The 26,843-nt window shown below is 32.3% G+C and overlaps 1 protein-coding gene across 4 annotated transcripts in view; it reads left to right on the forward strand.

Moving 5' to 3' along the window:
* LOC125073819 (ankyrin-3-like) overlaps positions 1–26,843 on the forward strand; it is a 130,589-nt gene that overhangs the window by 21,669 nt on the left and 82,077 nt on the right. For 2 of the 4 annotated variants that reach the window (XM_047684908.1, XM_047684907.1), the window contains exon 1: positions 24,316–24,381. The exons of the other annotated variants lie outside the window; for them this stretch is intronic. In XM_047684908.1, the coding sequence (XP_047540864.1) occupies positions 24,316–24,381 (66 nt within the window). Of the gene's footprint in view, positions 1–24,315; positions 24,382–26,843 lie in introns of those variants that run through there. 4 annotated transcript variants of the gene reach the window in all.

The following is a 26,843-nucleotide window of genomic DNA, read 5'->3' on the forward strand; positions in this document are numbered from 1 at the left end:
ACGAGTACAATAAATATCGAAACACAATTTTTTTAATTAAAGAACAAAAAAATGAATGATGTTTGCTATATTACTCTGCTTATTGATGAAATCCATACTAAAATCCGTTGCTTAGTTTAAAAGATCCAAGCGTACAAACGGCGTGAAGCGACCGTAGATTATACTTCGTAGAGATTCCTCGAAAAGTTCTCTTAATAACACATAATTTAATAATTATGTCTGACACTTCATATTATGTTTTCAGCATCGAATCCATCACTTTCAAATATCGTATTGGCAATCTTATATTCTTCGTGACCCAGAAGATTCAAACTTTCTATTCTTATACAAAACCTAATGGATCTGAATGTATTCCCTCGGAGGCTGTACCTGTCGCTGGTGATCGATTGAGTTTCAAAAGATGAAAGTTACTAAAAGCATCACAAGAACATCTGAGTGTTTTCTGCAAACAATCCGTCTAACATCGATCTGGGTTTTAACAAGCAATGAATAACATGGATCAACTTATCTTGATAGTAATTTTGATCTTGCGGCATCAATTGTTTTTCTAAATAAATAAAATGACTTCATTAATGCGTTTGATTGTAATCACTTTCAATTTTTTATACTGCACTTCGAATGGACTTTGAATAATGAACTGTCTGAGCTTCGAATAATCGATGGTATGATCAACGATTTAGTATATATGTTGAGGATATATGTTGAGCTGGTGGTACCTACTCATACGAGCTTCCACAAAGCCGTACTACCAAGTAAAGATTTTGCTTGCTATCATTCATATTACTTTGTATAATGAAAAACAAGTTTTCGTATCCAACAGTAATCTCTGGATACTCGATGTTGTTGGTAATATTATTAGTAAACATTTACAGATCCAAATTGATAGTCAAGAGACTATACAACGTTCATGTGAACTAAGTCGTGGACATAATTCTTTATTTAATAAGAACTTTGTAGTAGTTACATGACTTAATGTTCAACTTTATTGCTATTTCTGCTATTCTTTTATTTAGGTTAACGCGTCTGTAGACCTCGTTACTTGAGAAAATCCTATGTATTTTGTTTTACGACGTCTTTACGTATTCTTTTGTTGGTTTCCTTTTGAGAAAATAATTTATGGAGCAGTTGGGTGTCGGTAGTTTACTTGTTTGGTGTGGTTTATTTCATTACCATGATTAGTTGTAACTCCGTCCTAGAAAAACAAATCTATTTTCATTCTTTTTCAAATATATAAATACTTTAGTGATAAAAATAAATAAAATTGTTTCGTACTAAACCGAGTTTTTATTTCATTGTCATTATTATCTTCCGAAAGACATCAACAGCTGGACAATGGCGTACCCAAAAGGTTCTCCATGGTGCCCGGTTGTGTGCTGCCCATTCATCTGCGACCCTCACGCGATACAGATTTTATATTACATAATTTCAGTTAAATATTAGTATAAATGAAGAGAAAATGTAAATAGGTGCGTTCGTTATGATCACTGTTTTCACTTCGAAACCTTAAACCCTAATGAAATATAAAGGTTTATTAGCAATTATGGTAAGCAAATTTAACTTTCGCCGCATTATGTTTATTAAGACAGTAATTACGTTTGCACATCATATAAACGTGATAAATCGTTCTTAGGAATCCAAGTCTTGTAACTTGGTAATTTCTCTTAACGTTGAACTTGATAAAGTTTGGGAGACTAGTTCGTCGTTCCTGATGGATTACTCAGATGTGTAAAACTTATGCTAAGTTTATAAACAACGCATACAAAAAAACGCCTGTAAAACACGCTGCTTTGCTTACGTTTTGGGGGTTGGTCGATGTAACGGTATAGATTTAAAAAAAAAAACATGAATAAAATACATATACTTCTATGGTGTTTGTTCTTCACGTATACTTCCATGGTGTTTGTTCAAGCAGTGTTAAAGTATATTATTTTCGAATAGATACACCAACATTTTTTTATGTATATAGATGGCGTAAAACAAGGCCTCAGCAGCAGATTATTTAGTTCTATAAACTTTGGATTGGTTAGTGGTTTCTTGTGTAGATTTGACGATTACAAATAGTACCTGGGTTGTTCAAGATTGAATAGATGCTTTATACATAGTATTGCCCAAGTATCTTCCATCCTTTTTCTCTTCGTATCCAAGTATGCGACAGGTTTCAAGTTTGTAAATTTTCCTTAAAATAAGGCTTGTTATTGAACTCTGAAATTTCTTCTCGTTGCATTCAAATAAAAAGCATTTTTATCGTGAAACATTATTATGAAGATTTATTCGTGTAATGTACAAAGAAAATAAAAACCGTAGGTACTTGGTGAAATATTTAAATAATGTGTGGCTTATCTGTTTAAAATGTAAATACGAGTACCTAAGTCCCAACATTTGTTTAACACCAAGAGTGAACATACTTTTGCATGAAATTGTAGGAGTTGATAATGTATGCAGTCAAAGATACAAATGGATGTGTTATGATTGTAATACATGATAATCATGCAAATACGTGTAATGATATGCGCATTTACTTAGTGACGTACTATTGACTAGAATACTTCCACGAGGACTGTTGTGGAACTTGTTCCTTTAAGTTAATAGATAAAATAAGCATACTAGATACATACAAAGGATTTTAATGAACTTTATGGTTTATAGTTAATTCTACATGGCATGGTAAATAGATAACAGTTGTATTTTGATATATATATATATATATATATATATATATATATATATGGCTAGTAAATAGACGATGATATCCTGTGGTCAATTCCAAGAGATCTGCGCAGGACCTTCAATGCTGCACAAGTGCGTGTGTGTCACAGTTACTCCCTCTATTTCCTAACTTTCATAATCCGGTTAGATATCAAATCCGACACTACTGGAAGAGTTCAGGTGCATAAGTTTTATCAGATTAATTCGTTATTAAAAGTAGGTAAACTTAAACAGCTTTACTTAAGAAACTAAGCCTTATATAATACTTTCGTGTATGTGAATTTTAGTTCCGAAAAGTTTTAGCAGTTACTAGCCCAAAATAAATGTCTGTGAACGTCACTTCAACTGGGAACGATTTGTAAGATTTTTTTTTATCTGTTACAAGTTGTTGCACAAGAGCTATGCGTCACATACGCGTTAAGTCTAATAATACATCAATTGTAAGAGAAACTTGACCTTTATTGCAGTAAATAAGATGTACAAAGTGACCGAAACAAGTAACACTACTTCTGGTATAGTGCGCTATAGAAGTTATAACTTTCCCTGTCCGAACACTTTCGACTTCGTTTCAGCTGATAATAATAACAGTGATTCGGTTGATTGGATACGCATATAAATTTGCGTTTTATTCTCTACCTATCACTACGTCTGAGTGTATGAAATCCAGTTTAGCAAATGTTCTTTATTGTTATAATGGCTCAGAACGGAAAGTGTTGAGCTAAAAATTCTTAAAGATATCAATACTTTTTTTGTTCGTACATTACTTAAAACAACATGAATAGTGTGGTTATAATTTCACACAATTCAAATTCGATTTTTGAAATTAAAAAAAGTTTTGAATAAAAACTTGTTTTTGGTCAGGATGGTTGATGTATATTTAAAAAATAATTTATTTTAAATGTTTTTTTAGGTGCGATATAACAACATTTTGTAAGTATATTATGCTATAAAAAATTTCAAGCAGTTCAATTCTTGTATACGTTTCTTTTCTTCGACAAATTCTTGAAATATTTGTCATAGACCAGCCCGCAAAGAAAGTTCAATATATACCAGTGACAGATTTATAGGTATTCCGCGTATTGTCACTTCATAAATAATTCAATTCAGACTCACAGCACGCATCTTGCTCACGCAGTAACAGAATTGTCGCGCTCTGTGCAGATTATTCCTTACGCGTGTACAGGTTTTTTATAGTTCATCTATTAAACCTTCCTTTCAAAAGGTGAGCCATTAAGTACAGTTACGCAGTAAAGTGTACAGCGATGACAGAACCGTAGGGTGCCCTGAATTATTACATCAGTTGATACCGGGTTTGACAAGACGTTTCCTGTGTGTTTGTTTTAAATCAATATTCTTGTCAGATACTTTCTAACATAACTGTATCTGTGTTTTGTTTTGACAAGTCTCAATTAGGCCTACGATAAGATCGTGTACTGACTTCTTTAAAGCAGTTCTGGGATTAAAATAATTAAGGTCATAGAGAAAGTGTTGATTGAAGATACGTCTTATGAAGGCTTGCGATCGGCTTTTGTTTGCCCTTTACTTGCCTCTTTTGTTGATTAACATTTACCGTTTTTATCTTAACTTTCGTATGTTTATTTGGACGTATTCTAGTTTACTTTATTGAACTATTTATCTCATCTGAGATATTGTTTTCGATGTTCATATTATTGTTACAATAAATTAAAGATATCATTTGAATAAGTAATAGGCATTGTATTCATTCATACGGTTTTAAAGACATGACTTGACTCATCAACACGTTGTATGTGAAGTGGTATTAATGGGTCAAGGCTAATTGAATTATATAATTGCACATTATCATATGACGTGACCAATTTTGAAGTGCCGGATGAAGAACTTGTTATAGTCTAGTTTTAATTGGTTAATTTAGACAAAGAATTTTGACAATATTCTTGCAAATCAAGGAGAACTTTTATTTACTTGAGCGCTTTTGAATTACCGAATAAATATGTGGTGGAGTACGTAAGATAGAATTTTCTTAAAAATTCAGCGGGATATCGAGATGAAAGTCATTTTTGTTCTTTTTATTTTTAATCATATAAAAAAAGCTTACTGGATGATGGATACTTATTATTTATTACATATTATCCAAATTACACGAGTTTTTTCTTTGTGGGTGGTTCTGTCAGATAATTTAATCATAGATAATACTTGTACTTCGAAACAATAAACGTGGGCGGCAGAATGGTTTAGTCAAAGTCATAGTTGTTATTTTTGAGTCACCTTAAATTTTCTTATTAATTTCCTTAAAGACCACCTAAAAATGACAGTGGGGGTTACTTAAAATACCCGGATATATAGTTCTAGTTCCAATTTAAAGAAAAAAACTATGTTTTACAATGAGTGCGTCATTTTCGTATTTTGCAATACATTTAAAATTTATATGTGTCATCAGATCAATGCGTCAAAAAATTGTATAATATTATTATATTTTTTAATATTAATTATGCAAATGGACATTTTTTCCGAGCTTCAATATAATAAATTGATATTTGACGTTAAGTAATACATATATATCAGTAACAGGAAAGTTCATTTCATAATTTGATGAAGTTAATGAAATTGATATCATACAATTTCGAGTATTTTGTTCTGGGAAATAAGATTTATATTTTAGACTTACTGTACTTACTTGTTGGAGATATTATATTAGGTTTATTTTATACTTAAAATATCTTAGCCCTGAATAAACATTATTATGATCTTGAATCAGAAATTAATTCGTCAGGTCCTGATGAGTATCCTGATCTATATTTACTTGTGTCTCGTGAATTTTGTTTATCCATATCGTATTTTTATAATAGAAATATAATTATTATTACTATCATTGAATTTGCAAAAAACTCGTAAGACTAATGAGATAGACATCCTGTCAAATGGCGACTGACAAGAATTGGGACAACTCTTCAACATGACAGTTCGAAATTATTCAAAAAGCTAATTAGAATAATGAACAAACTATTGTAACGCCCATACGTAGACATATTATTTACCAGTTTACTCCGTAAACGTAAAGATGATAGCGATTTCATAAAGCATAACAAAATTCTCATAGATATTTTTAGTATAAACGCTATATTTTTCAAATTACATTCTCTAGGCATATAAAGAAAGCGTAAACAATTTGAAATGGACTTAAGTGATTCGTGACTTTATTTTCCTCTTGTTTACTTACAGTTTAACAAGCGTTTGACAAATGCCCAGCAATATTGAGATAACGCCCCCATAAGCACAGGTCTAGCCGAATAAGGCGATGAGTCAGCTAAGCGGGTTTACCATGTCTAGCTGTAATGGGTCTATTATGTCTACCACACTTGGTAATATGATTTGCTTTAATACAGTGTCTCTTACTCTGTGCTATTTTGAGCCCTATTATATTATTGTCGCTACTTACATTTAAATGATTCCACACTTTTTGATACTATGAAGCTTAGAGTGACAATGGTCTTTTTTCAATTATAATACTTACAATAATATTCACATAGTTGGACAACTATGTGAATATTATTGTATAAATGGATTTAAAGTTGATTATTGTTTACATTTTCATCTATTTAAACATAGATATGCAAAAAAAACATGTTTAAAACGATATCTAAATACTTTGTGATGCCTTCAGTGCACGAGACCTTCTCAGACATGGTCCGTTTTTGACATTTTGGATTAGGATAGACGAAACTAAGATTTTTATGCTGTTTGTTTTAAAATTAACAAGGATTTATAAAGTCAAGTTTAGTTTTACGGTTATAGCCCTAAAAATTGCTGTTTTTATTTATTTTATATAAATTTCGTAAAAATATATTCAACTCGCTAGACATTACTAAAAGAACAATCCTTCGAGATTTCATATTAGTTATTTATCATCTTATATCTGTTAATAATCTAAGTCTTTAAATGGGAAGATATTAAGAAGAAAACTTTCTGTAGTTTTTATCCGGGTGCGAATAATAACAAAATCAAAATATGCTTTATTCAAGTAGGCTTTTACAAACACTTTTGAATCGTCACAACAAACTATTTAAAGTAAAGCTACATGTCAAAGTGTCTAACTACAGTGATATTTTTATCAGTTGTACATGAAACTGAGAAATATCTCCTACGTTGATCATGACACATGTGTGGATGTAATATTAAAACAGGTTTTACGATAGCGTTTATAACAGAAGTTATATTTTCAATAACCATTTACTTCACGCGATTTTTGCTTATGTAATCTTGCTTTTAGCTTACTTGTCATGGCTAATATAGCATTCTATTCTTGCAGGTAAAGGCAGATCCCGTTAATACATTGCTCGACTGAGAACTAGGAGGTATTTATTATTAAAAAATAATTTAATTGTTAGATAATAAGCATTCGTCCTTCTGATTGGGTTTAGCCTTATTTTGATCCGACGAATCAGCAATCGAAGTGTTGGCCTAAAAAGTAGTAGTAAGTTTTGAGTTAAAATATTTGCGATCGCCTCAAAAAGAATTGTAACTCAAAAGACTGTAAATTGTAACTCAAGAAGATTGATTGATTTCTAAATGTAGATCAATTTAACTGCACCAATCTTTAAAAGGTAATATGTAATAAAATTATTGCATTGATATTTGACCTTTGTTTCTTGTAGTCATGACCCATAACCTTCCTAGCGGAACTTGGATATCAATGTCTCGTCAATAAATCAGTGATAGCGCATCGTCTCGCGTCCGTGATGTAGGTGGACCTGTTGTGGGGAGACGAACCGGTCTTGGGTTGCGGCGTCCGTTCAATGCGAGTCCTGCACATTTATAATGGAACAAGTAACGAGACACAAGCGAACAGAAGTGTAAATGAAACAAACGAAATTCATCATAAAGACAGTTTTTTAAGAATTCTGTCGCTTACTGAAGTGTAAGTAAGACACATACTGAGAATGAAAAAAACTATTGTATGAAGAAAACAATGGAAAGTGTCAGTGCAAAATTACAGGACTCCGAATGACACATATCCCTCTCCGTGATGTTTGGAATATGTATAGAGAGTTTGCGGAAATTGTGAAAAGTTAATTTATTCGGTACTATTTATGTAACAATATCTAAAATGAATTTGAAATTGAATTTAAAATTATTAATTTTTATATGAAAAAATATATAAATTTGCCAATAACTGTTTGATAAAGCTTTTGCTATTGTTAAATGGTCATTGCTCTAGTATTGTTATGTTAGTGAGAAATATGTTGAGTACTAATGTTTTTTTTTTATATAAATCGTACTTTTTATATACTTGTTACATATGTTTTTTTATTTGACGTATATTAAACATGCATCTTAACAATAATAATATTTGTGATTGAGTTATTTAAGACATCGCGATGCTTCATCTTATCTCGTATTTCTCGTATGTTTTGAGATTAAGCAAATGCTCGAAGGCACGCGACATTTTTTGTAACAGTTCGTTGCTCTTTTGCAGTACAGTTTGCAATTATTCTTGCTCTCTTAAGGAACGCACATTCACATGACGGCACATCTCTGTACTTTTTTACAAAAAACTGCCTTTATAATTTTTTGTAAAGGTATATTTTACATTAATATTTTCTGCGTTCCAATTAGACGACGCTTAAAGGCCTATTCAGATTCCGAAGCGTGGGTCGAAATGGCTTTTAAGCTAAACAAAAGAAAAAGAATGCACCCCAAGGTCTATTAGTAACGTTTACGTCGACCCTTCGAACCAGTTGCCGAAACAATGGATTTTAAATTCAACATCAAAAAATTTTAAACGCTATAAGAAGTACTTGAAAAAGTAGTTTAAGACTTGCGACAAGTGAGACCTCTAGGATGGTTTAAGTATGCCAAGAAATCGAAGTGTATCCGCAATAGGTCTCTAAAAGGGGGCCAGGTAGAGGGCAGGCGGTCGTTGTGCGTAAAAACTGATCCCGTTTGATTTATCCAGTTTAAAAGATAGACCACATTGTTGACCTGAAATTTTTCAATGAGACTCTGTTTGCATTCATATATATTTAACGTTTATTGAAATGTTAGAGATCGCAATATATAATTAAAAATTATTAATAATATACTCTGTTACATTTTAAATGGTTTCCTTTCGCCTCACATCCGTAAAATGATCGGTTCATTTGCCTATTGTTTTAATAGGCATTTATGAAAATAAAAAAACTATATAACTATAGAAACGGTAATTTTTCCGTTTTATCTGAGCGATGATGTATGTATGGATGCTTGAAAAGTTTATATATACTTATACAATATTTTGCGGTTGATGTGTATGTGATACAAATGTAAATGAGTTTTTATTTAATGACGCAAGCATTTTTTCGTTATCATTTATGTTTTCTCGTACACACGTTTTCTTGAATTATACGAATATTTTTTGTTGTGTAATAAATATTTGTATTATCTGATAGTAGGAAAATGTGGCACATTTGGCAACGAAATTGGTGTCTCAATAGTACTCGAGAAACTTATATTAAAATATGAACTGACTTTGTTCAATATATGAATATATTACTAAAGTTTGACTTACAGCTGAATAGATATTATATTTATCATTATTGTTACGAATATTTATATGAGCTTCTATGTTATTTTGTATAATTATATTTGAAATAGGTTAACTCCCATTGCCTACAAATGTTACACTTCATTAATTTGGCAAAATATAAAACAAAATTAATCAACGCCCACAAATCATTGTCAAGGTTTGTTTGCGTAACAACGAACAGCCTTGGAGATACACACGTGATATTTAAGTATATGTGATTTGCTACTATGTCATTACCAATTATGTGCTACTTAAATGATTATTTGCGTTGTACTGCGTGGTAGAGAGATGTACGTACACATGGGTTTCTTCACACACACACACAGAGTACCTAATTACTTATATGATAATTATATGAGTTTTTAACGGGCTTTATACAGCCCTATCACCGGTATAGCTATCTGGGACATTTCAGTATCATTTCATCGAAATACATCAAATGTACATGATACGCTTTCATGTTCAGAAGAGATGACTTATGATCAAAAAATATTTTCCATATAGGTTCGATAAAAACCTAAAAAACTTCGAGTAAAAAAAACTGCTAAATGAAATTATATTCGTAAACGTAGACATGGAACCGTTACATTTTATTCCGTTCGGAAATCGTGTTTCTAAATCGAGATGAAGGAAGATATAAAATAGATCCTTGAATAGATAAAAAGATGATAAAAATGTCAGAAAAATATAGATATATATAATCTTTCAAATCATCTGATCTACAAACTGAAATACTATATACATAACGGTGGAAAAAATATTCTTTATTTGAATTTTGAACACTTAAATCTATTAAATGGGTTTACGATACATAATACACGTATATTATGTGTAGGCATGTATTATATAATTTTATAAAAACGAGATGGACCACTCGTAATACGAATTAAGTGGTTTAACCACTTCTGCGCTTTACCTTGTTAATATTGACTCATGTATTTATATCGTATTTTTAAAAGCTTCATCTGTTAGTGTGCCGTGGTCCAGTTTTGCCTAATTTTAAATCGGTTCGAATGAAAAGTAGCTCACACACACTTATGAAGCTGATTGCAATACTATGTACTTTAGATGTATTATTTATGTATTTGAGCCGAGATGGCCCAGTGGTTAGAACGCGTGCATCTTAACCGATGATTTCGGGTTCAAACCCAGGCAGGCACCACTGAATTTTCATGTGCTTAATTTGTGTTTATAATTCATCTCGTGCTCGGCGGTGAAGGAAAACATCGTGAGGAAACCTGCATGTGTCTAATTTCAACGAAATTCTGCCACATGTGTATTCCGCCAACCCGCATTGGAGCAGCGTGGTGGAATATGCTCCAAGCCTTCTACTCAAAGGGAGAGGAGGCCTTTATCCCAGCAGTGGGACATTTACGGGCTGCTAATGCTAATAATGCTAATTTATGTATTTATTTTTAACGTTATTTGTTTTATTTAATTCGTACAAAACGATGTGTTTAGCATGTATTCGTAAATAATATATGAAATACAATTAGCCTGATTAAATAAATGATTTTGATAATTCAACTAAAGTTTTTCTAAATAATTAATATTAGTAACAGGGCGTAGTCGAAAGCCAAACCACGTGACATTTTCTCTCAAACGATACTGCACCTTGTTGATTACTACATTTAAACACGATCTTATTAAGACATTATAATTATGTAGGAATTATAGTTTTTGTCAAATAAAAGAACAATATAAACCTTATGTGTGTATATCGCACGTGTTTCCATTTATATCGAAGAACAATGAAAAGAATGAAATGAGACGTAAAAGTTTATATTTTAGTTTTTATTTGATAAAGACTTTTTCATAATTAATGAATCCATAGGAAGCAGCATATATATTTTTCACATTATTATAAACTTACATCTGTAACTAACATTTACAAGAATAAATATTTATCTAGTTACTTTTTTATAGTAGTAACCGCCTTTTAATTTCCAATTCGAGGGATTGGGGAGTAGATTTTTCGAGCTAATTCCACTATGTGGGAACGAGAAATCAAAATCCAATCTCCTAAAATCATTAGCAGTCAACTTTGTTATGTCAATTAATTACCACAAATTACACAGTTAATGTGTGTAGGAAACAAATTCAAAACAAGTATTCAAAGCATATGGCTATTTCTACTTTCCATTTAAAAGTATGAAATATAACGCGCGTGCTTTAGTACAGATATTGGGTATCAAGCGATCTATTTCCAGTCGATATTTCATATAATTCATCACCAGCCGGTCCGTGTTTATAACACTTTTATGAATTAATGCTCCGTGCGGCTTAACCCTTTCAAGAGCTTAGGTTTATTTCTGGTACAAAGTACCGATATAAATTATAATTTATTAATCACTTTCCGTTGCGTATGGATTTGTTTGCTTTGGCTATTGAATACGGATTTTCTTGTGGGATTAAAAGTTTGTCATTTCATTGTAATTTATAGTAAATTAAATAAATATTAAAATAATGAAAACACATTTTATGCCGCATCCAAACGATCAGGATTATGGTATTTGGTCACCAACGTCCATAGACATTGGCGCTCTAAGTAATATTAATCATTTCTTATATCATCAATGCGTCGCCAACATTGGGAACTATAATGTTTAGTTCATTGTGCCTGTAGAATTTGGAAGCTCCTCGGATAACACGCTTAGCCGTTGGTGCTGACACTGCACTCTGCAATCGTGGCGAATTACAGTGCCATCTAATTATGATAGTGGAGTAATAAATATGTGCACGTGTGTAGTCCACATTCTAGAACATAATCTCTTCGTTGAGAATTACTTCCGTGACCAAAGTCAGTTATGAGGTCATAATCAACAATAACATCATCACAATGTTCTCGTGTGGAAAGGCCATAATTGCGTAATTCCATTTATTATGGTCTGCGTCGACGAACAGTGGCAATGTTCTTGAAATGTTGTCTAACAAATCAAAGGGTTCTGCAATATGACGTTTGACGATCAAATTAAGGTGGTCACTACACACCAAAAGTCAACAGAATGAACCATCGTGAAAATACATAATTAAACTGATTGCATATATTTTTCATCATATGAAATTCAAAGTACAAACGTACGAACTAAAACAGTTATGTTTTTATGTGCATCGGCTTTAAATAACATAATTACTTTTACAAATGGAAGTAGCATTGCTCTGAAATCTTAAATCTCAAAACTATAATTATAATCCGTGGATATAATAAATTCTAATAGTTATAATAAACAGTATGTGATTAGGCGTTGTTATAAATATAATTTGATTTTTATCTTTCAAGTTAAAATTATATTTTCTTTATAGTCATTTGTTTCTTTTTTCATTTCTTTTTAGGAACAGGTTAATTAAAATGTTTGGATTATTTATAAAGACAAAAGCTTTAACTCCTGTTTGATGTTTAAGAGTGATTTTTTATGACGTATGCGAGCCGAAATGTTAGAAGTTAGATTGCAGCCATAAATCAGGACGGGACAACTGAAGTTTGCATGCGGTTAGTTTTTGTTTATAATTTATCTCATGCTCGACAGGGAGGGAAAACATCGTGATGACGATACGTACGTGTCAAAGTTTGTCGCAAGTGAATCCAATGACTAATTTAAAAAAAAAAACATACGCGTATAATTCTTGTATACACTTATAAGTATTGTTTTTGTATGTATGTATTTACATACATAACATAGATATTATACATGTTAAACTAAATAGTTACAAGTTTAAGTTTATCTGCAACGGGAAAGCCTTAGAAAATCACCAACTTATGGTGTAAAAAAGGGGAGAGTTTCTTGATTCCAGAACATCCAAAAACCACAAAAACAAAAAGAAACAAGCACATCCACAAACATTCAACGGCTCTTTAAAAATTTCAACAAATATAAAAACTTAAAAAAATATAATTGTCAAATAGTCCACATATTGGACTTGGTATTATATTTTCTATGATTGCGGGATGTAATCGTATGTACAAGATTTATTATACATTTCGGATTCGATATGTTTACAATGTTTATGGTACTAGAATTGTAAATGATTACAGATGCTACCGACGGCGCATAAACATGATCGATTTGCCTGCACTGCCTGTTTTCCGCGACATTTACCGATTACATTAGTTAGGGAGCAAAATTTCTATACGATTTGATCACGTGACAGGCATTATTAATAGCGATAATCATACCTTGTGAGACATTCAGGCCTGTATTTCTTAACATGCCATCGCTCTTCTTTCCAAATTGCGAACGTTTCTACTATTCTAACAAGACATCCGAAAGACGATGTGATTCAAGTGCTCATATTGTTGACTAATGAGCGTATATCAGTATTCGTAGCGCATCCTGTGATGAGGTTGAGCTCTTGATGGCTCGTGTAGCTTTTCTTCCTTTTGAATATTATTTTACTTATGTCGGATGAAAAATACATTAAGGAAAGAGGATACTGTATGGGTTGCTCATGAGTCTCCGAGGTTCTAGGATCTCGGTATCTGTTGCCTGTAGATAGTTACTTACCGAAAGACGATTTGCTTTATCAAGTGCTGGTATTTTTGACTAATGAGCAAATATCAATATTCGTAGCGTATCCTGTGATGAGGTAGAGCTCTTAATGTCTGCTGTACCTATTCTTCGTTTAGTTTATTATTTTACTCATATTTGGTGAAAAGTCTTCCCTCGTCGCTTTTACAAATTAAAATTACACAGTAGACGAAGTAGAGTTAACGAACAAAGCAGTTATGGCAATCTATCGTTGGCATATTCTACTACTTGCGTGTCCACGGTGTTGCCAGGTTACACTGGCGTAAAATAAAAATCAAAATATTCTTCATTCAAGTTGGCTCAAAGCACTTTTGAATTCCACTGGTTCGGAAGTAGATTCTACAGAGACGAAATGGTAAGTAGTTACCACCATTTGAATTCCAAAATATGTCAACAAAGTACAATTAAATTGACACATATATCCTGTCGGGAAATCAACAAATACAATTTTAACGCTTTATTATGATCAAAATAGTCTTTTAATCATTAAAAAAAATGTAATAGCCCAAGTTAAAAGTAACATGAGATTTAGTACCCTATGTGAAAAAAATACTGTAAGCCAACAAGGGAGCAACGTCGGACCTTAAGTACTCAAATCAATATTGACATGAACTAAGCATTAAACGTCATAACGCTCGAAATCTCCCTCAGTAACTATTTTATTGATTATAATTAAATAAATTTATAACGTTCTCTATTGGTTTTTGAGAGTTGAGTCAAGTGTCCAATAAATCCACGTTCAGTGTGACCCGCTTGACCCACTTACGTCCAACCATTCGACGCCTGTAGGACTTTAATACATTTTTTTTATAGGATTAATCAGTAGAGTAATGACAAATGTTTGCTCCTAAATGTGTTGTATGTAAATATGTATTATAATAAAGAATTGATGGATTTGAAATACAGCGAATATTATACGAAGAATTTCAGTGCAAGAATAGACGGACAAAAATATGTTCATTATTATTGCTCCTACTTACATTTATGCAATAACATAATATCTATAAATATTATAAATGCGAAAGTAATCTTTAGTAAGTCTGTCCGTCAATACGGCCAAACTACTGAATCGAAATTGATGAAATTTAGTGCGGAGCAAGCATGAACCTTAAGGAAGGACATAGGCGGACATTTTTGTGCCTAACACCTGACGACCAGTCCCTAAAACGCGAGCATCACCGCGGGCGACAACTGCTTATTACATAAATTAGGCAAACAGAAACAATACAAAAATACTATAGAAATATATTGGGACTATTAAATCTTGCCATAAAAAAAGACATTACATACTTGTATAGCTTTTAATTGAATATAAAGTATTTTATAAGATAAATTTATTAATTGAGATTTATGTCATGACATGACATGACATGACATGTCATTTATGAATAAGTGTTTATTAAATCCGGTGAAAACAACTCGCTGGACCAAACAGGCTTTCATTCAGCTGATATTAGGGTTCGTATAGGTAGGTACTGATTTTTGACGGTGAAAGGTAAAATGTATTTTACACTTTTTTCGTACTTACGAAGATTAATAAAATTATATTTAAAAAAAATATAATGTGTCTATTTTTTATCAAATTAATTACCTTTATAATTAAAATGTAACGGGCGCAACAAAATACTCAAAAAGGCACGCACACAAAAGTCCTTTGAGAAATATATAATATATATGATAATATTAAAATGTCATGATATTTTCAGAAAACTGAAGTGACAAATGAGATATACCTAGATCTGAAAGAAATATTGTTACTATGAAAAGTTAAATAAAAATATTGAATTAGTATTATTCTACTGTAATAAAAATATATATCGTTATAATACATATTGAAAACTTCATCTTACTCGTTAAAAGTTTGTGATTTAATTGCTAATCTTGATTGTTCGTGTGTAGGGAACTTTATCGCAAGCGCCGCCTCGACGCCACTGCAGTAATGAAACTTTCACGTTCCATCGATCGAAACAGGCTTGTTTGCGGCCCTAATGGTTGAAGAAACATGGACAATTGTAGAGCAAACGTAGGCTTTTACCTTTTAGTAGGTCAGATTTATTTAGTGTTGTAAATCTTTGCAGTTTAATAAAATTTATGTTGACTGTCGATTGCCTAGTTCATTATCGTTGGCTCGTCGGTATATTGGCTAGCTTATCCCGGACGGGTTCAAACCCCTTATTGGGGACAAAAGTTTATGGGTTTTGCGACTGAAATCTTTTGAGTCGTGTTGGATTATAATATAATATGTTACGCGCAAATTATTCTTAGTATATCTATTAGGACGTTTATCTATAGGACTAGTATCTAAGTTGAAAAAAAAAATTAACAAAAAGTTGCTTTACCGATATTGGAAACTTGAAACAGGTCTCACCCATACCTACATGTACATACCGGTTCAATGGTCTAGGTTTCATAATGTTTACAATTTATCTATCCCACCAATTACATAACATAATAATCAATTATATTACCTACAAAACCTTGCGCGTGACACTTGTCTGTGTTATCTATTCGAGTGTTTCCTATCGCCTGATAGCTATCGATAAACTACTATGGGGAAATTGCCTGTCTCTCGGTGTTTACGAGAATATCGACTACTATTTGTTTACGTTAGTTCGAATTCGTCGTTAATTTGATGAATCAATATTACTGACATTGAACAAGACATTATTTATTTTCATAATGTTAACGTTGTTACTGGTATTGTTCGTTGTCACGCCTGGCAATATTTCGAGAGCAATGACGCTGTTTATGTATTTAGCTATTACAATAATTTTAGGCGTTTGCTTAATTTTCTTTTATGTTTATTTGTAAGTAAATATCTAATATTAAAAAGTTAATATAAGACTGCAAATCGCAATATATAAATCGAGAAACAAAATGTATCACTTAATGTGAAGCATTTATTGTCAAATTCTCCGCCTGCAATCGGCTACGTTACTGGTTTTAGACACACTGTTTCTGTATAAAATATCACTGTGTTTGAATGAATATAAAAAGGAAAGGATCCTGAATATATAAATAGGCAAAGAAAAACAGTGTTTTTTTACTGGTAGGTAAACTTAGCAAACGAGTTTTAATACTATCAATAAAAAAACAAATTCATATATATATTTTCAATACAGATTACGGATGAATTTCGATCAGAGGACGACCACTATTCTAAAATTAAAGTATCAGCCTATAAATGTCTCACTGCTGGGCAACAGCCTCCACTTCACTCGAAAACACCATTTGCTGTTCCAACCGCGCTACTAAAATGCGGGTTTGTGGATACAAATTTCTTCGAACCATATAGAAAAAACATATATTTGTATGCATGAACCCATACAGTAATTAATAATATTTTTAAAATGAGTTAAATGTATAAAATGAGTAAAGTATAATTTTGAAACTTAATGAAGAAAAGAGATATGTGTGTGTGACCTGAAAAGTAAAACGATAAGGAAATGTTTTCAAAGTTGAGTAAATATAGATGTAAAGTTTTGTTATTTACCGTCGCACCTGATCCTGCAACTGGGGTCACTGGTCCGCTTACGTAACGAAGGCGTAATTTCTATTCTGTTATTGAATACTGTGATCGATACCCATGGGATGTAACAGGACACTGTAACGCAAGTCAGTCATGCCGTCCGTAACTACTACCGTACACCAAATATACCAACAAGCAAATTACGACCTTATTCTCGAAGGAATACAATATACAACGGATTGTATTCGGAGTAATTTATTCTAGCCCAATTTATGGCACCTTCAATCGCTGGTCATTGGGGATTTTTCCAGGAATACCAGTTTGTCAATCTGAATTATGTCCGGTTTCAATCGTTAGGATTAATGTTATTGCCTTCAAAATAACAAAATCAAATTTAATGAATTCATTCATTTTGCAACATAATAATTGGTATTTTGTTCGTTGATTTGTGATTGGTTTTGGTTTATATACGAAGCTCTGTCTTCTTTCGTATGTCTGATCAATGATGCCAGAAAGAGAAAAATCTATATTTAGGAACACGCTTAATAACGCCCGTGATTAAGTTGTTTATATATATATATGCCAATAATACTATTGTTTAATTATAATGCAACATATTCAAGTGATGCCACAAAATACCACTTGTCATCTTAAGTAAAAGTAAAGGAAACGGATACAAAGGGAATGAATCAGTGTAATTACAGGCTAAAGGGTCGTAACATGACAGTTCCTATGGTTGGAATAATTAATATTTATGACACTGCCGGTATCTATTAGCGATGGTGACTTTACCATCATATTTTTGTATACGTATTATACATTACTATCGTATAGTAGTATATATATATACGTTCCATGAACGTCATACGGGAAAGCACTAATGTTCTAATTGTTTCCTCGTTTTTCTGTCCAGATTCTGCTCTAACAGTCCAATTGTCGCTCAACGTCCAATTGCCTGATTGTTTCCTTGAACTGCGGTCAACGTAGAATCTATTGTCAGGATCTCAGATTGGTTGCGTGGGTGTCGATCTAACATTTAATTATTTGTCTCTTTGTTTACTATATCATGGTGTAACTTAAATTAAGTGTATAGTAACGAGAATTGTAAATAGCTTTTTAAAAAGATAAATATATGGTTTTGAATACGAACAATAAATACTGCTTTTAATAGTTATCATAATCAAGCTTATGTATATATGTTACGAATCCTATTTATTTTGTTTTAAATTTCTTTTTAAAGTCACTCTTATATTACATCGTGAACATTACGTATCTTAATATCCCATTCTCCTTTTAGAGGAAAGTTTTTGGATTCACAAAACTGCTCTGCGGATAGGAATCTTACCTTAGTGCATGGTACTAGTTACTACTAACACAGATATACAATAAATGTATTCGTATAAGTATTCCATTTATTTATGTAGAAACGGAACGCTGATTATATAAGTTAAAACTACAACGAATATCAAAAGTAGGTTAGTAGAGAGTAGAGACCCATTTTACATACTTTCCAGCAATGTTTTTAAACTAGGTCTGTTGTATTCCAGCACGATGTGAGAAACTTTGCTTTTTTAATTTATAGTAAGTTGTATCCCTGCAATCCTGACTGGCGTCCAAATAAGAATGTTCTAGATTTCAGTTTACTTTTTTTTTAAATATTCCCTGTTCGAATTTTGGTATTCAAAAAAATGTATATCGTTATAGATTAAAATGCATGTTGGTATATCTCATTGGGATTGAACGTTTGTAAGTAAATATTTTCATGGAGAATATATTTCATGGTTTATACTATCGACTTTGTCGTGACTGCCAACTAGATGGCGTTGCAGCAAATTAACTTATATATACGTATTCTGTTCTAACATTGACACACTTAAAACTAATTATTTTAAAGGCGGAAAAGATAAAAAAAAATATTTTTTTTAACAAATACCATTAATACCTACTATTTTTCAAAAATGTCGAATTGCAACTTCAATACTGTAAAAAAATATTCTCTAGAGAACAATAAACTTTTGAAGGCATACAATTTTGTAAATAGGCATTAGATTATATTATTCTATAGTATTTGTTTTAACCTAAATCCGATATGTTGATTGACAATTATGACCATTATAGAATAAAATAATTTCACTTTAATAATCTCTGTGACAAAATTACAAAGATAAAAAAACTATAGTGACACATCTGCGCAATCGTCTCAGTTTAATTACTGAACTGTCTACCCTTCCCCATTTCTTTCCCTTTTGCGTAATTATGACACCATTTTAATTTTGAACAGCTTGTCTAGTACTATACGTATAAGTCAATGGGTTCAAACGATCGCCACGACAATTAGTAAGACCCGCCTTACATACGCAGGAAACCCTTATTATTGAATTCTACGAATTCAATCAAAAGCACCGTAAATATAAAATAAGAAATTATAAACATCGAAATAATTGAATTGATGACGTTGTAAACGTTTTCCTTGTACATTTCATACAGCCGAGTTCGTTATCAGTAATCTCTAAAAATGTTTTCCATTTGCAAAACAACGAATAGTCTCTAACAAAACAGTATGAAACGAGATAAGTATAATAGCTCTTTATCGTAAGCCGTAAATAGGCTTCGTAAATGCTCTAGTAAGCAAAGATTTTAGTCCAGATATTCTCGGTCCATTTCACTTTCTAACACTTGTAATGAAAACGATTATAAATAATCTACTCGTTATCTTTGCCGTATAAATTACATGTTAATAAGAATTAGTGAATATAATTGACTATTATGTCCGTAAATGTATATCTCATTGTATATACATATGAGCGGAATTTTTCTTCGGGAAGGGCGTTTTGTGTTGTTAAGAAAAAGTATATGAAGTTTAATGTTCCAAATTAGACTTACGATTTCTCCATAATGTATTTAAATTAAGCGTTAATAGCGCAATGGTTTATAGCCTAACGATGTAAAAAGTCGCAGGTTCAATCCTGACCCCTTGGGCTATTGTCGTCCCCGCACTTAGCACAAGCTTTAAGCTTAATTGGTGGGTGTATTACTACTACACTACTAATTCGTCTGACAGTTGTAGGTTTACTCGCGAAGTTTTCCTTCTCCGTCAACAAAGTGATAAGTTTTATTTAAAAACTAAGCATTGATGCAAAGTGACTTAAGCTGCTGTGAGGCTGCTGTGATTCATCATTTATGTTGTTTTTTACTAGGCGTCGTCTTGTCGATCAATATCATATTGTAAAGAAAACTTCTTTTATAAAGTAAATCACAAGCGTCTCTGTAACAGATCGAATATTAAAACGTGAACCCCGCATAAAATTAACTGCAAACTTCATAGAGTATATAATTTTTATATTTTTAAATAACAACGCAAGGACTTGTATATGACATTTAAGTGTATATGACATAATTAATGTGAAATGTGCGCGCACTATATTTGACAAAAGTATAATTAAGTCAATAAATAGCAAACAAACACGATCACGCGAGTACAATACAAATAATAATCAATAATATATTCAGACTCTATAAATTAGGAGATTTATAAATCAATAACGCGCATGGCAAATTTGCTTGGATTATTTATACATATATAAAAGCTGTCAAATATATATACAAACATAGATAGACTGTCAAAGCTGAGAACGTCGTAAAGAAATGTGCACAACTCTTGGTCACTAAGAACGCGCACACTAGTAAAATAGAATGAAGTTTCGCGTGTGTCAAGCGTAGTTTTCACGCACACCTAGATAATAAAGTTGGTTCCTTGGTATTAGTTATTTTGTTGTGTGTTACTATCTAGACTTATGAGGCGATTTGTTTAACGCGATTCAACAAGTGATTATTAATATTTGAAAGTACGTTTAAATGAAATGTTATTTATATAATTAGCCTATAAATACGTTGAGTAGTAGATTTTAATTACTAGTTATCACAGTAACATTTGCATAAAGAGTTTTCTATTCAGATAGACGATGTATTTGCACGATTTTAATGCTCTGAGAAGCAGCGTTAACGTGAATTAAGCTATTTCGTTAGTCAATTTTCCGATGATAATTAAGAGAAACTAGAATAAATGAGATTAAATATTACAGCTTATGAAAAACACTTAAATATCACAGCAAAGGATAAATTATAAAGAGGAAAATCATAAAAGATAGTTCAGTGTAATGAACACTTCACTACTTTTATTACACTTTTAATTTACTGAGCTATATCTTTATCGCTTTAGAGTGATTACTTTAAGACAAAATAAAAACGAGAGATTATGTATTAAATAAAATACATTAAAATAAATTGATAATGTTTTAAAATAATTAAACGACAATGTAATTTTTTTTATTACATAACATAAACATAACATAAGCAGCCCGTAAATGTCCCACTGCTGGGATAAAGGCCTCCTCTCCCTTTGAGGAGAAGGTTTGGAGCATTTTCCACCACGCTGCTCCAATGCGGGTTGGCGGAATACACGTGTGGCTGAATTTCTTTGAAATTAGACACATGCAGGTTTCCTCACGATGTTATCCTTCACCGCCGAGCACGAGATGAATTATAAACACAAATTAAGCACATGAAATTTCAGTGGTGCCTGCCTGGGTTTGAACCCGAAATCATCGGTTAAGATGCACGCGTTCTAACCACTGGGCCATCTTTTTTTATTAAAGACTAGCTTATTAATTTAAGAAAAAAATTATTGTTCAGTTCGCAGATTTTACTATAACTTATTAATTCTGTATTGGGCAGCTTTTGTGGTATTAAGTCGTTGGTGGGATGCTCCCGATGTGACGGCGGAGTAGTAGCATGCGCGAGGGCTGCTCGCCGTACTGGACAGTATTTGGACATTGCAGCGGGACTTAATTAATTTGTTTTTATTATATAATTCTAAAATAAAAGTAGCCTAAGTTACTCCTAAGTTACAATCAGCTACCTTCCAGTGCCAATTCCGTCAAAATCGCTTCAGCCGTTCTCTACATTAGCCGGAACAAACATACAGATAGACAGACAAAAATCGTGAAAAATGTAATTTTGGTATATGTACCGTGTATACATACATATGCATTTAGTAAAAAGCGGTTATTTCAATATGACAATCAGGCATTCCAATTTTATTATATGTATAGATAGATTTTTAAAGATTATGTGAATTATCAGCAATAAAAAATGAGTTTAAATAATTCTATATAAAATCGTATACAATAGAAAGACAAAGAGGGAGAGGTAGTCTGGAGGTGACATAACGCTTTTTCCTTACGTGAAGATTTCTGCCATTTTACTCCATTGTAAGCCGCATAAAAGAATTTCGTTCCAATAATCATCCCAGAAGATATAAAACCTTAAAAATGAAAAGAAAATTTAAAGTTTTTGGTTAACAGTGATCTACAATTATGTTCAAATAAATGGTATTATAAATAATTGTAGTTTAATTGACAATGATGACAAAGCATCCAAGATTCATATCACCGTAAGTGAACTACGAAATGCCTCTACGTCCTACAAATAAGGGCCTCTTTTTTTTACTCTAAAGTAACGGTCGCCGGCTGTAACTGATTTTGAACTAGTTCAAGCTTCACGGTGTCAAATAAAATGCAATCACGACTTTGTATGGCCGTTACGTCGTCTGAATCAGATAATGTGCACAATAGATTGATCATAATGATCATTACATTAAATAAGATCCCATTTTCGAAACCGAAATCGCCTATTCGATGGTAAACGTCAAGGTAAGAGTCAATCACAGCCTTAATTTTACCATACTGTAATTTATTATTTAATTTCATACGAAAAAGTAAACAAGCATCCTGGAGTTTATTCCACTGCGCCGTTTCAATGCGAAGGCAGTTACCCTCGTTACGTTGATATGAGCACGAGTGAAATGAAAAACACGAATTAAGCACACGAAAATTTAGTTGAGCTTGCTAGGATTTGAGCTAGGAATCTTCGGTGTCAACGAACTCTGCTTGGCCCACTTGGCTCTATTTTATTTTCAGTACTGAATTTGTGCTAATATTTATTTAGCCTGCATGCTGTATCATATGCATCATGCATATGATTTGATGCATAGACCCATTGAAGGATTATGCTTCTAAATTAACAGAGAGGTATTTTAAGAGCTACAGCTAGGAGACAGTTACTAATGCATTTTGTAATAACCTAACGATCCTTATTGGTAAATACTTCCCGTTTCAGAAAAGGATGTCTCTTAATCCACCGCACTGCATCACATATGGTTGTCGTTTTTACTTTTATGTATCTTAACCTAAACCTATAATTTCTTTAAGTGCTTGAGATTTCTAATTTAGAGGGCTATAAGCAAAACAATGCCGTGTCTTCTTCTTTCGTATGCCTGATCAATGAAGCCAGAAAGAGAAACATCTATATTTAGGAACATGCTAAATACCGCTCGTCATTAAGTTGTTTATTTATACGTCAATAATAATATTGTTCAATTATAATTCAACTTTTCACCGGTCACTCTTCATTTGCACTTTATTAATGTACTTAATCACATAGAGGGTACAATTTCTTTATCGATCGTGTTAACTGACTGACTGACTATTAAGATTGAATTAAGAGCTGGGTTTACGAGAATGGCCTGTAACCTATTTACTGCCTTCGCAATCAGAACCTTATTTCAAGTTGATGAGATGACTCCAATTTGCCGGCCTCACTGCACTTTCTAACGGTGTACACTATTATCTCTCTATAATGATACTCATTGCGTTCTTTTTGTATACAGCGTTCATTAAATTTCCTATAATAAGCTGTGGTACGGCGATGACACGAATTTGGGTAATGTCTAGTAGCGACAATTTTTTTTTTCTTGATTTGTTTTACATGTGCAATATTTGTGTTGTGACAAGTTCTAACTGATTTGAATCAGAGTCAACAATTATTATGTTCTAGTTACGAATTACATAAATTTATATTTTTTGTAGCGCCTGCCTACCTAAATATTGTATAGACCACAGGAGAATTAAGACGTTCTGCGTAGAACAAATCCTAGTTCACGATAGTTATTGTTGTCGTCGTTGTGACCGCTGGGGCGTGACGCTTGCGCCGGCGCAGCCACCAGTGCCGCGATGGCGGTGTGGTGCGGTGCGCGTATCTTACCTCTTGAGAGACGCGTCTATTCCATCACGCTAGTGGTTGGTTCTTGTTTTTATATGTAACGGGATACACTCAAGATAACCCCATTTGCGGGAGTGTGTCAATTCTGTGTTTGTGTTTGGATTTATGTTGAAATACGCATTGTTTGTTTACGTTAAGTTAATTCTATGGTTTTAATTGCAATAAAAATATTTATACATTATTACTAAAAATCTATATTTTAGCGACGTTTGATATACCGTATATCAATAATATGTTAAGTTAATACTAAAATTATACCAAATTTTCGACATGAAAAATATCTAGTTCCCTTAATTTACAAACGGTTCAATTTAAATAACAACAAAAAATAATTTCGTCTCCAGAATTGATATATTACTTATTACAAAATGTTTATATATACTCATCACGAAAGCGTTTCTTTTAATTTTAAAGTTTTATAATTTTCTTTGGATTCACATGACTTTGCGATACATATTCGTATTTTATAACGAAGATTCTTCTGATCGATGTTTCTGCGAATGCTGATGCGATTGGACTCAAATAATATTATCAAGTCCCAAGTAATAAAATGTTGGCATTTCGCAGATAATTTTGAAAGGTGTGATGTGCACGAAATAAAGCATTTGTACTTATTGGTAACATTAGTAGTAATCGCTTATATCAAATAATTTTGTTTTTGTTTCTAACAAACTGGTGAATTATCGTTACGTTTGAGAATGCGAAATTCGAAATAAAATAAATTCTTATTCAAAATGTTAAAATAATGAGTTGTGATAACTTGAACCATTGAATGAGTGATGCCATTTTTTCTATATATATAAACCGGGTAGGCATATGACTCTACGCCACCTGATGGTAAGTGGTATTGGAGTTCAAATGCGAAGACGGCCAGTCACTAGTCGCCCTCGCCATGCCGACCCGCAATACCTCTTCACGCCTCGTTGGAAGGAACGTTAGGATCTCAATATAATTTAGGCTATTCTTCTCTAAATTGAAATTCCCAGAAGTCGTGAGAAAATAAATGGCCTAGCATAACGTTTACGTGGGTTAGCTTTTGTAAATAACAAAATTGTTTTTTTATTCTTCGTGCGTCAATCACTATGACCAATCGACGCGTAGTCGTCCTGATCGATTATAGGAAATTATTTTTTATTCCTTTGATCGTTTTTGTAACAGTCATTTATTGACAAAAAACCTTTTTTAAACCAGACGTTTGTGATCCTGTTAATTCCTCCTGTATTTAAAAATGTGTTCTATATTATTTTTAAATTGTTACCTTTTTACGACTGATCGCTCTTACTTGATCTCTCGATACGATGAAACTGGTAAAGCTCTGTGTGTATGTCTCAAAAAGCCATTCATGTTCCTGTGTCAAAAATATATAGATACCGATATTATAAATGCGGAAGTAACTCGGCCTGTCTGTTTCTTATTCTTTCACGGCGAAACCACTGAACCGAATTTGATTAAATTTGGTATAAAACAATCTTGAACATCTCTGAATGACATAGGACAAGTTTGACTAAAATCTTTAAATTTCTGTGATATATATAATAAATAAAATAATTCAAATTATCCAATTAGTCCGTCCCCTAATTCATGAAGATCTGGTGCGTACAATTCACATAGCGAGGACATTTTAATATTTTCATGTGCGCTTTGGATTACAATTCTGAAATGTAAATATTCCAATGAACATTTGCTTGCAGATAAATGATAATATCACAGGGGTCTTTAGAGCCATTTTATGGGCAAAGATACTCGCGATAGGAAGGAATTAGTTTCAATTTCTTCGGTTCTCTCGCTGGAAATCGATTCTATCCAGTTCTGAATCGTTAACTGTTCATGTCATTTGTTACTGTATTTTTGCCCTATGATGTTGCGTTTCTCTTTACCAACGTTACGTTCACAGTCATCGTCAAGTTTATACATTAGAAATTTGAATTTAATATTATCGAATAACTGTTTTTTGTTACATTTGAGATATATATATTCATCATCATCATCGATAAATATCGTTATTGACAAGTGATCTATAGAGATTTTAGTATATATTTTTGGCTCCGAGTGATCAATGCTGTCTTTTTCTATCGAATGTCTATACAATAATGACAGAAAGAGATGAAAACATTGTTTAACTAAAAAGCCGCTAACCAAAGTGTATCAGTAAAGCCGGAGAGATTATCTCTATTATTTGTAACAATCACTATTTAGACATTTTGGGTTATTTTCTGTTTATATTCTAACATTATTTTTCCATTTCAACAGCCGTTAAAAAATAATGGAGTACCGAATGTTATCGTACGTCGTTACTCGTTACACAAAATTGCTTATTTGATATAAACGCTTTGGAGTTTTCCAAGGAATTGTTCGTCTGGCATTTATGAAATACAAACTTTATTTGGTATTTTCTCCCAATAGTAGTTATTTTATTTCGTTGTGCAAATATTTCTAGAAAGGTCAGGAGGAAATAGTTACTGATGTTAGGTTCGGTATG

Source organism: Vanessa atalanta, chromosome 25 (genome assembly GCF_905147765.1).
Source record: "Vanessa atalanta chromosome 25, ilVanAtal1.2, whole genome shotgun sequence".
Taxonomy (NCBI): domain Eukaryota; kingdom Metazoa; phylum Arthropoda; class Insecta; order Lepidoptera; family Nymphalidae; genus Vanessa; species Vanessa atalanta.